General features: G+C 37.0%; 3 protein-coding genes across 7 annotated transcripts; 2 read left to right on the top strand and 1 right to left on the bottom strand.

Moving 5' to 3' along the window:
- The first annotated feature begins 204 nt into the window (after positions 1–204).
- On the top strand, positions 205–10,083 carry LOC124185670 (uncharacterized threonine-rich GPI-anchored glycoprotein PJ4664.02). 4 transcript variants are annotated; one of them, XM_046576647.1, is made up of 8 exons: positions 205–227; positions 568–839; positions 1,661–6,183; positions 6,399–7,564; positions 7,720–7,998; positions 8,202–8,795; positions 9,029–9,123; positions 9,589–10,083. In XM_046576647.1, the coding sequence occupies exons 2-8, from the start codon at positions 602–604 to the stop codon at positions 9,678–9,680; spliced, it is 6,987 nt and encodes a 2,328-aa protein (XP_046432603.1). In that variant the 5' UTR covers positions 205–227; positions 568–601; the 3' UTR covers positions 9,681–10,083. The 4 variants fall into 4 exon arrangements, with proteins under 4 accessions (XP_046432603.1, XP_046432604.1, XP_046432605.1 ...); XM_046576648.1 differs by having other exon boundaries at positions 210–839; positions 9,029–9,172; XM_046576649.1 differs by having other exon boundaries at positions 210–839; positions 9,029–9,177.
- LOC124185675 (cytochrome c oxidase subunit 6b-1-like) lies at positions 9,835–11,426 on the bottom strand. Its single transcript, XM_046576664.1, has 2 exons — positions 10,662–11,426; positions 9,835–10,578 (listed from the first exon to the last, which is right to left on the bottom strand). Exons 1-2 carry the CDS (start codon positions 11,177–11,179, stop codon positions 10,344–10,346), a joined length of 753 nt encoding a protein of 250 aa, XP_046432620.1. The 5' UTR covers positions 11,180–11,426; the 3' UTR covers positions 9,835–10,343.
- Positions 11,427–11,608: 182 nt separating this feature from the next.
- Positions 11,609–13,896, top strand: LOC124185673 (dolichyl-phosphate beta-glucosyltransferase). 2 transcript variants are annotated; one of them, XM_046576658.1, is made up of 6 exons: positions 11,609–11,819; positions 12,151–12,325; positions 12,398–12,594; positions 12,697–12,805; positions 12,876–12,922; positions 13,014–13,211. In XM_046576658.1, the coding sequence occupies exons 1-6, from the start codon at positions 11,757–11,759 to the stop codon at positions 13,068–13,070; spliced, it is 648 nt and encodes a 215-aa protein (XP_046432614.1). In that variant the 5' UTR covers positions 11,609–11,756; the 3' UTR covers positions 13,071–13,211. The 2 variants fall into 2 exon arrangements, with proteins under 2 accessions (XP_046432614.1, XP_046432613.1); XM_046576657.1 differs by having other exon boundaries at positions 12,876–13,896.
- Positions 13,897–14,130: the final 234 nt, after the last annotated feature.

The following is a 14,130-nucleotide window of genomic DNA, read 5'->3' as shown; positions in this document are numbered from 1 at the left end:
AGTTGCGCAGATTTTCTGAACGCAGGTTGGTTGGGTTACATTTAATGCTTCTGTTTCACCGCGAGAGGGCTGTAGTGCATTCTGTGCACGTATCAAAGCGAATATTTGGTCAGAAATAACCAATGAAAACACTCGATATGACACAATGAATACACAAAGCGTTCATAAACCAATTCACCACCCAGATTAGTGTCATGGCGATAACGAAGAGATGTGCGAACAATGTAGTAAGTGAATAACGTTATTTTATGTGATACGACATCCCTGGAACCGTTACACAGTTAATTTTTCATGATCGGTTGTCGTAAACGATGAGCCGTTGCCTAGAAGAGGATTGCTGTGAATATCCAGCTTAGAATGTAGTACATTTCTTTGATAATTCATAGAATCGCTGTTGTGCGTAATTAACCTTGAATTGATAAGATTGGGGAAGATAAAGTAAAAAAGAAATGATCAGTTTTAGCATGGTGTATTCTATACACATGTTAAATCGGTATAGCATATAATATGTTCTGACAATGCTCTACGAATATTCGTGAGATAATTTTTATGATAATACTCGATCAGTCAATTATAGCTTCACAAGTACGAAGTGAAAAAAATGGCTAGTGATTTATCCAGCGGTTGTACCGAAGTCATTGAAATATTGGACGAGAAAGAAGAGGGTGAAATATCATTGGAAGATGTAAGCTCCTCGGAAGAAGGCCAACTCAATGACAGGTGCAATTTGAGACGCAGAACAGCTGGGCAGTGTCCTACCTGTTTGTCCACAAAACAATGCGCCATTTGGTGCGTTGCGCCAACAAAAACAAACACCTTGAAAAGCTCGATGAAAAAAGGTGATTTAAAAAATGATTCCTTTCTCTTTATTATCACTTGAATGTTGATGGAAACGTCAACTTTCATTTGCTTTGCAATGAGTTTGACCGTTCACGAGTCGGTACTGAATGCGATTCTCCTAATTTATCATTGTTTTAACACAGTGGAAGCAAGGAAAATTACACTCAGTTCACACTGAGCACACTGAATTAAATTTACTACGAATTCAAGGTATATTACTCTACTTGCATTCTCAAAAAAAAATTGTCTAGACTTGGAAGTATTAGAATCTATTTTATTACAAGTCTAAGCTACCTTGAAAAAAAAATGATTGATGTGTTCCTATACCTAAAGGAATTGTTTTTCGGAGATAATTACTAGAATTCAGAAGTTTGAAATGAAAATAAAACAGTGAAAAGCACGTTTCCTAAGTTTGTAACTTCAATATTTTGTCTAATGTTCAAATCATCTCGTAAATATTTTCTGACTTCAATTCTACGAATGCCTTGAACGATCAAGCTCATATCTATTCCAGGATTAGAAAAATATTGAGCTCAGTATAAAGTGAATCATTGACCGAGTCATTTCAATAATGTCATTCTGGTTAGGAGTTTCCAAAGTAATAATTTTGTAATTTGATTTCTTTTGAAATCCCTGAGTAATACAAGTAATCTAATATATGAACATTGAGCTACCTTTGATTATTACCGAAAGAACGGCGTAGTTACCTTTTGCATGCAGAGTTGATGGTTTATATTTATTTATTCGTTATATTGTTTTGTATTTATAATATCCGTGTTGCACTTTTCTAATCTGTAAGCAGAATATTTTTCCCCTTAAGATGCAGTACAAGAAAAAGAAAACTGTGACCACACCAAAGATTCTGGCTATTCTGGTTCCAAGCACTGCTCATCTACTTTACAAGAAAATAATAATGACCTCATACCAATCTCGAGTGATAGTGATATGGAGATTGTCGGTCTTGCTGACACTGTTAAACAAGTACTGACCCTACCGCAAGCAAAAACCACAAAGGTCCGAAAGCGTAGAAAAAAAAAACGGTCTCAAATCTCGTCCGTAACTGCTGAAAATGCTGCAGTAAATACTGCGACTAATCTAATGCCTGAATCTTCTGTTATACAAAAGCATGACTCACAAGTCTTAAAGGATAATCACTTGCCGAGGCTACATCGGAGAGAGTCAAATTCTCCACATAAACGTCCAGGATCTCCTTACAATAGGTCCAGAATTGCAAAATCACCCATGAGAAGGCATAGGTCACCCATCGGTAGAGGGAGATCACCTTTTATTAAATCAAGGTCACCATTAGGACATCCACGGTTACCTGTTTTGCGAAAATCACCTATTCGTAGGCCTCGATCTCCAGGTAGAAGATTATCGCCTCATTCACCTGTAAAATCACCCGTTAGAAGGCAGCTCAGGAGTTCTATGTCCCCGACGAATACTTATATTGACATGTACGGCAATGTCAACAAACTTTTGAAGAAGGTCAGGCATTTGAAGACAGTTGGCTCATTATCAGCGAATCGAAATGTAGATAAACTCAAGGAACACAGACCTTCTTTAAAGGACAAGTTGAATAACATGATTAAAGCTGATAATGGGAGTAGTGACTTTACAATGAAGTCAAATAGAGAGAGTAAATTTGTTGAAGATGACGACGATGAGGAAGACTTGGCACTTTTACGTAAAATGGCGTTGGAAACTAAACCAAAAAAAAATGAAAAGGTTCAAGAAGATACGGAACTTAAAGAAAGTACACAGCGGGAGATTAATAATATTGATGAAGATGTCGAGGATTTGGAATTACGCATGATTGCTCTTCGGTCAGCCGTGGTGAAGAAGCATCAAGACAGAATGCAACGCGGAGTAATAGTAGGTAAATCGAAAAAACGTCTACCCTCTGCTCGGACTAACACAGAAAGCCCATTCAGTCAGAGCTTCTTAGACAGTATTCCTATTCCTGATGAGGAAGAAAAAAAATTTGAAACGCCACCAGTTACACCTACTAGAGAGCTTAATGAGAATACTAATCCTGAAGACATGGAATTGGATTCCGAAGTAGAACTGGATAAAGAAAAAGAAGCAGAACCTTATTCACCTACTGATCGAATCTCGCAAAACATTCCCGTAGACACGGAGCTGCTTGGTATTCATCATTCAGATGTATCATTTATCACACCAACTAGTCAGATAACAGTTTCGGACAATTTAGATTTACAAGTTCTAGGAAGTGCGAAGATTAAAACACTAACAGGGGCATCTTATCTCCCACTGAACAAAATGTCTGAAAATAATGTTGATTCAAGTAAACATGTTCTTCCAAGTTCACAGTCTCCCACAAGTTCACCCTGTTTTCCAAATAATATGACTCAGATATTAGAAAATAATCATTGTCCACAGTTGGGTGATTATTTACCTACTACACCTTACTCTCCATCGGAGCCCATCACTACTCCTGATATATACTTGTCGCCCCAAGTTGATTCCCACTGTAATTCAGACCCCAATCACATACCTGATACTCCTTACTCACCAACAGATACTCCAGTGTGTGATTTTGAATTGAATACTACACCATTGTTTTCTAATGTTTCACATTTCCAAGAATCCGATATGAAAAAAAGCAAACGTAATAGAAGTGCGTTAATTCATATCAACCTAATTTCAACTTCATCACAGGATATTAGTAAAATATCAAACAGCAACATCACAGAAAATTTAGCATTGTCGCTAATAGATTGCCCTAAGAAAATGGTAGAGATAGAAAAAGAAAACATGTCACAAACCTCGTCAATGGATGCAGATATCGGATCTGCTTTTAATTCATTGCTGAATTCTCCTGAGGATACTATGATCGAGGTAGATGATTTGCCAGAGACAGATTTGGATGGAAGTCCGCTAGTCCCTATGCCTGCAGAGCTTAGAGATATAGAAATTCATATTCCTGATGCCATATCTCAAGAGATATTGAAACTTAGCCAAGAACCGTTGTATCTTCAAGGAGTTCCAGATGTTACGAAAGATGCTAATAAAATTCCAACTTTGGTCAACAAATCTCTAGTACCCGCATCAATTTTAAGGTCAAACAAAAATCTTCAGCAACCGTTGCCTCCTAAAAAAATTGATCCTCATCTTGAACCAGCTTTCAAGAGCGCAGAAATGCAACCTGTAGAGATTTCTACTGAATCAACTAATAGTAGTCGACTCTTTAAACCCATCAAACTTGCTCCTGTGATTAAAAAACCTCATCTCAACATGGTTAAACCATCTGCATTCAATTTTTCTGCCAATGATAATGCAACTCTAGAAGATCATGAGAATTCCGAAAATGATCAACCAGCACCGTCACAAAATAAACAAGCAATTCGGTCTTCAAGCAAAACGTGCATGTCAACTGATCAGGTGCAACAGTTAGAAACTCGTTCAATAATTGTGGAAACAATAGGAAAATTACCAGAATCTGTATCAGAATTCCAAACAACTGTTGCACAATACCAAGGACATAGTGATACGTTAAGAAATTCTAAGAAAGAATCAGCCAAAAAACGGAATGGGAGTACCGACGTAGAGAGGAAAAAAGAATCAAAAACAAGCAAGCCAGCTAGAACCAAATCGAAGCATACAAGTAAATCGTTGATGAACAATAAAAGTATAGGAACCAAACATACAGTAACAACCGTTGCAAATGCTATAGCGCCTGAAGAATCTATTAGTCCAGAAATTGTTTTGCGTTGCAAACAGCATTCAAAGTCTAATCGATCAGGAAAAATTCATAGTCCCAAAATCTCTGTGCAGAAAACTCGTAATTCAAGGAATAAGTCACAGAAACCCGTGGTACAAAAAAGTAGCAGAGAGAGCAACAAGCGAAGTAAGATTCAGTCTGTTTCAAACAGTAAGAATGAGAGGAGGAGTGATAAAAAATCTTTTAGGCTATCGAATGATTTGAAAACATCATCTGCAGATAAACTAAATGATAAAGGAATGGAAATGAATCACCATTCGCTGACTGATAGAAGGAAGCCAGAAGAAACTGAGCACGTGACGCAACCTGCTCCCATGTTTGTAGAACCTAAAGAGACTTTTATACCACAAACTCATTCTGTAAGTATAGAAAAAGGCAATAATTACAGTAGTGCACAGCATTCGAAAACAGAATTAGGTATTCACGAAAATACTTCGAATGATAGCATATCAGATACGGTAACTATCAATGTTAATGTACAAAAAATTAATGATGTAAATGAAACTATTGCAAATATTTCAAATACCTCAACCACCTGCAATACGGAAGGTAAACCTTCCGCATCTATTGCCAACATTCATAGTGAAGGTTCTGGAGAATCGATATTGGAAAACATGATGTGCCAAAAAGTTGAAGCAAATAAGCGAAGAAGAAGTAGCATCGATGAAGACGAAGAGGCGCTCAGAGCTATTCTTCTTGCCTCATTGGCAAAGCGGAGTAAGCCACCTGAACCTATGAATACAATTACAAAAACGACAGTTTTAGCGAATCTGTCGTACAGCTCACCAAACACAAGCACAGAGTCTGTCGAAGGTTTGCCAAATACTCCTGCCGCAAAGACTTCGGTATCTTTGGTTTATAACTCAAGCAGCGATTCTACACTGTCATTGTCAAGCCACACCTCATCGTTAAGTAATCCGCCTGTGAAAAATTCAATTCCAGGACCATTGTCCGAAGTAGTAACATCTGATGCTGTGACAGCGAAGAGTATATTACCTGAAAATGTGACTCATGATCAATCAACACTCTCTACAGCTCTTTCAAGGAAAAGATCGATCTCAGCAAGTGGCAAAGGACCTCCAAAGAAAATTGCTAAAAAAACTCCGATATCTGCAAGCACTAAAGTTGTCAATAATGCTAAGAAGTATCAGAACACTTTGTTTCAAAAGAAATTGAACTTACAAAAGGCAGCAGTGATCACTAATGCCCACAAAACATTGAACCAAATAAGTTTACATGCTAATAAATTGGTGGATGGGAGTAGATCAAGGGGTATGATAACTAATCCATTATCAGAAACACAGAGATTTGTCATAAATCTTGCCTCGGACTCTGAAAGTGAAAATGAAACAGAATTACTAAATAAAGATCACCAAGAACTGGTGAATTCCAACAGATCTGAACAGAAACCAGCGTTATCTATTCCAATGTCGGAATTTGAGAGAAGCGTTGACTTATTTTTGAAAGATGTCAGAAAAAAGCAAGAAACTGCAGCAGCTGCCAATCCCAATTCGACGAAAACTGCTGTAACACAAAAGCCTGTCAGTCCAGCACCATCTACACATAGGAAATCACCTGTACTATCCGCAACTCCATTGGTGAGGAAACAACATCTTTCTTTGCAAATACCCATTCATAAAATAACAGTCTTTTATTTACAGGGACAAAAGTTCTCTCAGTAATTTGCCGAAATTTTCTTGAACTCCGAACCGGGTAGAATAATAAAACAATTGTCCAATGCTTAGTTCAATAATTTTGTTATCCAACGACCTTCTCTATCAAGTGCTCTTTATGTATTATGTTAATCTTACAGGCTGTTCGTCATCTACCAATTTCACAACAGGAAGAGTACCGCCGTCTGAAGCAACAGATTTTAGAACGTGAAAAGATGAAGTTACACCGAGTGCTAGGAAATAACAGTTCACCGCTATCTCCGAGCAGTAAAAGTAGCGGTACTCCACCTGGTCCGCTGTCACCTGCCAGTCCAGTAGCATCTCCCATAACTTCAAGGCAAAATTATAATGCTCCTTTAAATTCTCAGTCACTAATGACCACAACTAGCAAAGATTATAAATTGCGGAATATTAGTGTTCAGAACAATTTGAAAACTACTATTTCTAGTGGTAAATCAAGAGCGACCTCTGTTGTTAGTAAAGCAGATGGTTCAACACCATCCATTTCAAATCTTAGTATTCAAATTCCAAATGAAACGACGAATGTTAAGGTAGCCTCTAAAAAATCAACTGACTTGTACATTCCTGTGAGCACATCACAATCTAGACTAGTAACAGCGGTAAAATCAACCAAAGATACAGTGAATACTGAAGACACCCACGATTCTACAGTTTTCATGAAAGGTCAGTCAAAGTTAAAAAATGTTCATGTACAACTGCAACAAGGAAAGACTGGTAGAACAGTCAGCCTAGGAGGAGGTACAAACTTGAATACGAAATTAACTGTGTCCAATAATCAAGAACTTCCAGAAGTCAGCCCCCAGGGATTTACTCCAACCGAGATTTCCACGAATATTGAAAAGAATCAGACTGATATAACTGCACCCTCAAGATTTGCTTCCAGTTCCCCTTCCATGGATTCCAGAAAAACCGCAACAGCAATCGATGTCAGCGATAAACGTGATAGTTTAGTAGATTCTATGGCATCGACGTTGGTTATTTCCAGGGAGGGAGAGAATTCAAAGAATAGTACTTTGGTAAATTCCTCAGCATCTACAGTTATTCTTTCAAGAAACGAAAACAGTGATAACTCCAGACTGGAATCTGGAAATCCCGAAAGTAATAATAAAAATTGTGGGGTTTCAAAATCATCTGTGAACGAACCAAAAAAATTAAGAAATAACAAAGATATCTGGGAGAAGATTAGAGGTGATGTTAAGAAGGAGCTGGACTCAATCTCCGTGTTACCATCTAGTGAACAGAAATCTTACTTGGCTACTGTAGAGCACAATTTAGTAAAGAAACGGTGAGCAACAAAGTGAAATTATCTAATTTATTGATTGTCATAATACTTTCGGCAAGTAGTTAAGACTCAGGGTAATAACTATCTGCGATTTTATTGTTGTGAAATCCGTCAACTTTTGGTAATGAAGAGCAATCAGGAAGTATTTCTTAATACAGGTATGCTATTCTGGATGATTTATCAGACTTATCTGGGAATTTGCGACAGCTTGAAATGGAAAGAGATGTACAAACACGTGCTGTATTAGAAGTGAAAAAACTTCAAGAACAACTCAAATTGGCAGAGGAGAGACTTCAGGCACAACGTGATCGAGTCAATAAAATGGTGCCCAACATCACTGTTGCTTATGAAAAGTTGAACAGCGGTAGAAGAGAGTGTGTGAAGATGACCAGAATCTGTTTTGGATTAGGATGTCTAGTTATTGGAGCTAACTATAAGTATGATTTCATTTCAGTATTAACAAGAGGGTTATAATATTTTTAGCTGATAACTAGTTTATGCTAAATAGGTAAAATCTAATCAATCAAATAATTTTATTTATTGCAGATGATTCTACATAATATTCATGTGTTCCGTTTAATAATATTCTATTTGCATATTCTTTTTTGCAACAGAAATCACTAGTCTGCACATATTTCAGGATACCAGCTGCAGGTGCGCAGTTGTTGTATAATCGGCTGAAACAAGTTGCTGGATGTACTCACCAATTATCCAAAAAAAAAGCTTCTCTCAGTGTAGACAGAGGCGATGTTCCAAGCCAAGTTCATCCTCAGAGTTCAACAAACAGTATTGACCACTGTCTGGATAGTCCGGCGATTCAATCGCCGCAGAGTATCTCTCAGGGAAGTAGTAAAGAGAAAGATGATGAATCTGTAATCACTATTAGTGTCGCATTAACGGAAGATCACTCAAATTCTAATCCGGAATCTACGGCGGTTGTGGAGGCAGAACAAACTGGTGTATCAGAAACAGAAACGCTAAAACTCCAGGACAGCACAACAGCGGTATTCTTGCCAGGCAGTGTTTGCGAAAATTTACCACAGTCAACCAGCACCCCGAATCCTTCCGGAGAAAGTTATGATGTCACTAAGTATTTACAAGATTGTGAAACTACCATGTCAAAATTCGTTTTGGATGGTCCAAAAGTTGAACTTATTGGTCAAAAGGACAGTCTGGAACAGCGAAAACTTCTTCAACCCTATAAATCTGTTCTTACCCACCTAAAAGTGCCGAGGTGGGTTGACTTCAGTAGATTACACTATCTGCATGCAATGTTCTCAACGATAGATGTTTATTGACGACTCATAAAAAATAAAACTCAGGGGTTCCCATCTTTCGTATTCTTATAAAATTTATACTTGGACCAATTACAAATCATACGAATTGTTGCGGCATATTAATAATGTCGTTTTTTGGATACTCGTTTAAGATACTAAGCGACTTCTTCTCTATTCCATAAACATCCAGGACGACCGACCCCAGTGGTATTCTATGCCCTTTCGAGCTCATGGGGACCTGCAGAGATGAAGGATGCCAGTTTATGCATCAATCTGCCAGAAATGGCTAGTAGCTCTCTGCATCTAACTGAAATGCACTCGCCAGAAATTATACGTAAGGTGGTTCTAGACACGCACACGCAAGCACGCAACAGTCACACATATATTGGCACGCGCATATTTCGTGCGAAGTTTTGTCGTTACGACGAAGTTTCAGTTTTTGAACTTCACGCCCAAACTTCGCGAAGAATAATCATTTCTAATTCATTTGTTGTCAAGTATATACGATAAAAATGCAAATAACCGTAAATACTGAAATTTCGGGTCGATTTTCAGCATATTACTTTTTCATAACACTGTAGTTCGAGTTATATATTGTACCATAAGCTTTAACATCGGAGTATTGCTCAAGGTTTTTAAATTTTTTTTTATTTATACCACATCTGTAAAATCGTACGTCTTAGTAGAACCCTTTAATGCAATTATCGATATTTACTTCTGCTTTAATGAGTTTGTCACCCTAAATTACAGGTAATGTTCCGTCGGAGGTGCAGTATGCCGCGGCAGAGTCCATCCCATTGGTTGCTGCGGCGACACCTCGAGATGGTAAGTTGTCTTCATAACTGAAGGACCTTTACAAAAGAAATTAAAATTCTTATTTGTACTTCTTACGATATGCATTGTTACTTTTTAATTAAATCTTGTTACTGTATTATTTTAATTTTTATCAACGACAGTAGTATGAGAGTGTTCAATACGTAATTTTTTTTTTTTTTGTACAAATTGTAAAAGAAGATTTGAAAAAAAAAGAAAATCAAACGAAAGTGTAGTATAACTTCCAAGTGGTTGATGTTATATATGTGTATAAAATTCAAAATAATTTACTATGGCTCAAAACTTGAGTTTTCAAGACACCGCAAGAAGTAAAGGAGTCGAAGAAAATCAAGAAACTCTTCTTTTATATTCTATTTATATATAAATATTAACCCTTATGTACCTGTAAAATAAAATTAATATTTTTTGGCACAAAACGTTTACTTTATTCAGTGTGTTATATTGAGAGTAGTATATTATAAATAATTTTAAATGATGCTCATCTAGAATAACCGTCTAAAACGAAATTCAAGCGGCAATCTTTCCAGTTACCTTAACTTCGCATCGACGGTATGACAGTAAAAACAGGAGGATGGGGACAGATTTCTTTTCAATAAATTTTCTGAATTACTTGGTTCTGTGTTAAAAAAAAGTTTACTTGACAGATGTTGAGTACATTAATCAGATATGATTCAATCTCCATAACTATGCCCGGGAAAGTTTCCCTGACTGTTGCCTTTTGACCATGGCATTCGGCCAGCTTCTCGAGCTTCGTCCCACTTGCGAACCCAGTCAAGTGGACATATCGAAGTGAAAACATCTTTGAACCATTGACATGCTACTTTTCCTTCACCAAGGATATTTTCACATCGATAGAAGTCTGTGTACATGACGAAGCATCTCAATGTCTGATTTGTTTGCTGGAATCTAATTTAAATTTGTTAATTTAAAAGTAAGGTAATTTAAAAGTTTGTGTAGATATATTATTCGGAAATGGTACAGCGATCTACCTTGGATCCAGCCCTGGGGTTCTTGTTTTAGTATACCTTCCATTACCATCTCTTCCAGCACAAATTTCATCTAGTTCCTCCTCAGTCAGGTCATTACGATTAATTTTTTTTTTGCCTTCCTTTTTATCAGCTACCTCAATCAGACCTAAACTTATTTTATTTTCGGAAAAATGTTTAGGGACCTGTTCCAGAGGAGGATTTTCATCTCTTTTACTATCAGGATTGCTGTCTATTTTTGGAGAGCTGACTGGCTCATATGGCTCACTCGTGACGTTTACTAGTTTCGATAAATCTACTTCCGGCTGAGTTGGCTCTTGCGCAACTTGTGTCAGTATTTCAGGTGGAGAATCTGTCAATGCTGTTGCACTCTCATTCGCATTCTTCGATATGCCTTGATCAGTTTTCACAGATTTATGTCTTTGCGTGATGTGAGAAGGGTACTTCTTTGGCACTGTCTGCTGATCAGGCTCAGTTGCATTTTGCGTATTAGCGTCATCACCTTTGTTGGGCTCAGACATAATAGTGACTAACTATGCCGTAAATATTCTTGAACAGCTACAACTGACTATTACTGAATATATAATAGAAGTAATTTATACATACATTAAAACAAAAACTTTTGCTGCAAAGGGAACTGATTATCACAAAAACATTTAAACAAGCTACCATCGTTGATACCATGGATAGTGTGTCAAGATGCAAATTCCTTTTGAAAAGCTAAGCCTAAACAACAAAAGTATTTTCAACTAATTCAGTCTGTATCATGATCCTCAAATGCTAGTTCTAAAAATTCCTCAATCAACATGCCTTTCAGAACAGTTGCATTTAAATTCAACATTTATTGCAAAACGTATTTTCAGGTTGAATGTGGCATTTCTAAGAAAATTTATTATAAACGAATAAGCATGCATAAAGACTACATGGAACGTGATTCAATAAACAAACAGACGTATCGTGACGTAGAATTGTAACGTATCGAATGGCTGCGTGCCTCATTGCCGTGTTGGCGAGTATATTTACGTGGCACGGGATGAGCGGATATTTTGCATTTTTAACAGTGATCAAGTAATACTTGGTCAACTATTCATCACCAGGATGATTGCCTTAGAAGCATTAATTGGATATTTCGCTCTTCTCGCCGTGTGTTTTCTTATTTTGGTAGGTGTTGACAGTTTGGTTAAGGTTATGTTGATTTCGGCAAAGAATAGCTGATTCGAAATCAAGTATTTTTCTACCTGTTGCCTGTTTTGTTTTATCCACTTTTTATTTGTTTTCAATATTTTTATCGTATTTTTAAAATTTGATTGTTCATTCCTGAAGACTATTCACATCATTTTCGGACTGTCCGTTAATTGCAACATTTATTGGTATTTACTGTAAAAGATAACTTATCACAGCTGGCAATGCACGTGTGAAGAAATTATGCTTCACTATAAATGGAACGGAAATTTATCATCTGGCCATTGTATCTATCTTATTCATTTTTCAGTTCTGTGTGGTGCTTTATGCAACAACAAAGCCTTATCCCAAAGTGTGGCGTCACAAGGATGAGAATTACTTTTACAACTTTCATACGGGAGAAAGAGAAATGTTTCCATCTCTTTCTGATGATTGGAGCGTACATCTCAGCATTATAGTACCTGCATACAATGAAGAAGAGAGATGTGAGCTTGTGAAATGCATACAGCAAAATTTAAGAACCTTATCCCAAATGCTCCTGATATTCTATTTTTCAGTGCTACCTATGCTGGATGAATGTATTGAGTATCTCGAGCGCCGCAAAAGATTTGGATTTACTTACGAAATAATTGTAGTCAGCGATGGGAGTACAGATGGAACAGTCACGGCTGCTCAGAATTATAGCCGTAAATATGATACTGTTCGAGTCCTGAGCTTGGTCAAAAACAGAGGCAAGGGTGGGGCTATACGATTGGTTAGTTTGTTGAAAAATCCTTATTACAGTTTCTTTTCAAAAAGTCATAAAGAATGTCAAAATATTTGTTAATTAGCAATAACAGCTTCTTTTCTGATTTAGGGCTTACAAAGCGCCAGAGGTAGCGTACTTCTCTTTGCCGATGCTGATGGAGCTACCAAGTTTAGTGATATTGAAAAACTGGAAGCTAGTTTGCAACAAATCTTGGGCTGTAAGTGTGACCTTGGTATTCAGTCAGTGCAAGTTTTAATTCAATATTCATGGTGTTTCTCTTATCTTAGATGACTACACAAAGGAGCCTGAAAAGGTAGCATCGTCCGATGCTGTGGTATGTGGTTCGAGAGCACACTTAGAGAAGGAAGAGACTGCAAAACGCTCCATATTCCGAATATTCCTAATGCATGGTTTTCACTTTCTAGTCTGGCTACTATGTGTCAGAGGTATTAGAGACACTCAATGTGGGTTTAAGCTTCTGACCCGCAAAACCGCAAGAACGTTGTTTAATGCATTGCATGTAGAACAGTGGGCTTTTGACGTGGAAATGTTGTACATTGCACAAACTTTAGGTTTGCCTATAACAGAGATCGCTGTGACTTGGACAGAAATTGACGGATCTAAGGTAGTTCCTATATGGAGTTGGCTGCAAATGGGTCGTGACTTGGGATTAATTTGGTTGAAGTATAGAATCGGAGCTTGGAAAATAGCCAAAGTTAAGAGCGATTAATCATTTGATGGATTCCGATGGTACAAAAACTATCACCGTATCATTCGTAACCAATGATTATATTCTGCAGTATAGACAAGTGGATGGTACTAGTGAAAATTTACATAAATTCAACTGCTGGTCTGTGGTACATATACATGAAAAGGAGAAGAGAATCATTCAAAAAACTAGTTCTGAAGTTTGAGGTAATTGCCTGTGCAAAATGTTTTATACTTTCAACGTTCCTGAATAGTAGGTTATTATTATACTGTGACGCAGATTATTGAAATGTGTGGACGCACGAGAGAAAAATTAAAACTGTGATTGAACAGTTTGTTTTTTAAAGATAGCAATATTGAAACATATGAAATAATTTTGCTTTACAAAACTTGACAGCCTGGTGAACGATTGTAAGTGATTGGGTTTCAACTTTTCTATAACTGAGATATAAATTGAAGATGACGTGTCTTTAAGAACTGAAAGCATCGAATCATTAAGCAACCTATTGAAGCGTTGTCTCTTTTGTTAAATTGAATATTCAAATAAATCGTTTGATGTATACGTATACTCTTATTATATCTGAATAGTTGAACCTGAAATTTATAATTAGCCGTCGACTCAAGTAATTACTACCATATCCACACAACTGTATCAACCCATTTTATACCATTATTTGACTATAAAATCAGGTATAGAAAACAGAAGTTGAAATGTTCTGTGTTATTGCAATAACCCAAGCACCATGGAATATTAAACGTTTTTATTATCTGTATTTAAGTTGTAACGTCCGTGATGTATGCACAGTTCAAACTTTCAAAACGCCTAATGTAGCC

This window comes from Neodiprion fabricii, chromosome 6 (genome assembly GCF_021155785.1).
Source record: "Neodiprion fabricii isolate iyNeoFabr1 chromosome 6, iyNeoFabr1.1, whole genome shotgun sequence".
Classification (NCBI taxonomy): Eukaryota; Metazoa; Arthropoda; class Insecta; order Hymenoptera; family Diprionidae; genus Neodiprion; species Neodiprion fabricii.
The sequence above is the reverse complement of the archived record's forward strand: the minus strand, read 5'-3'. Positions and strand labels throughout refer to the sequence as shown.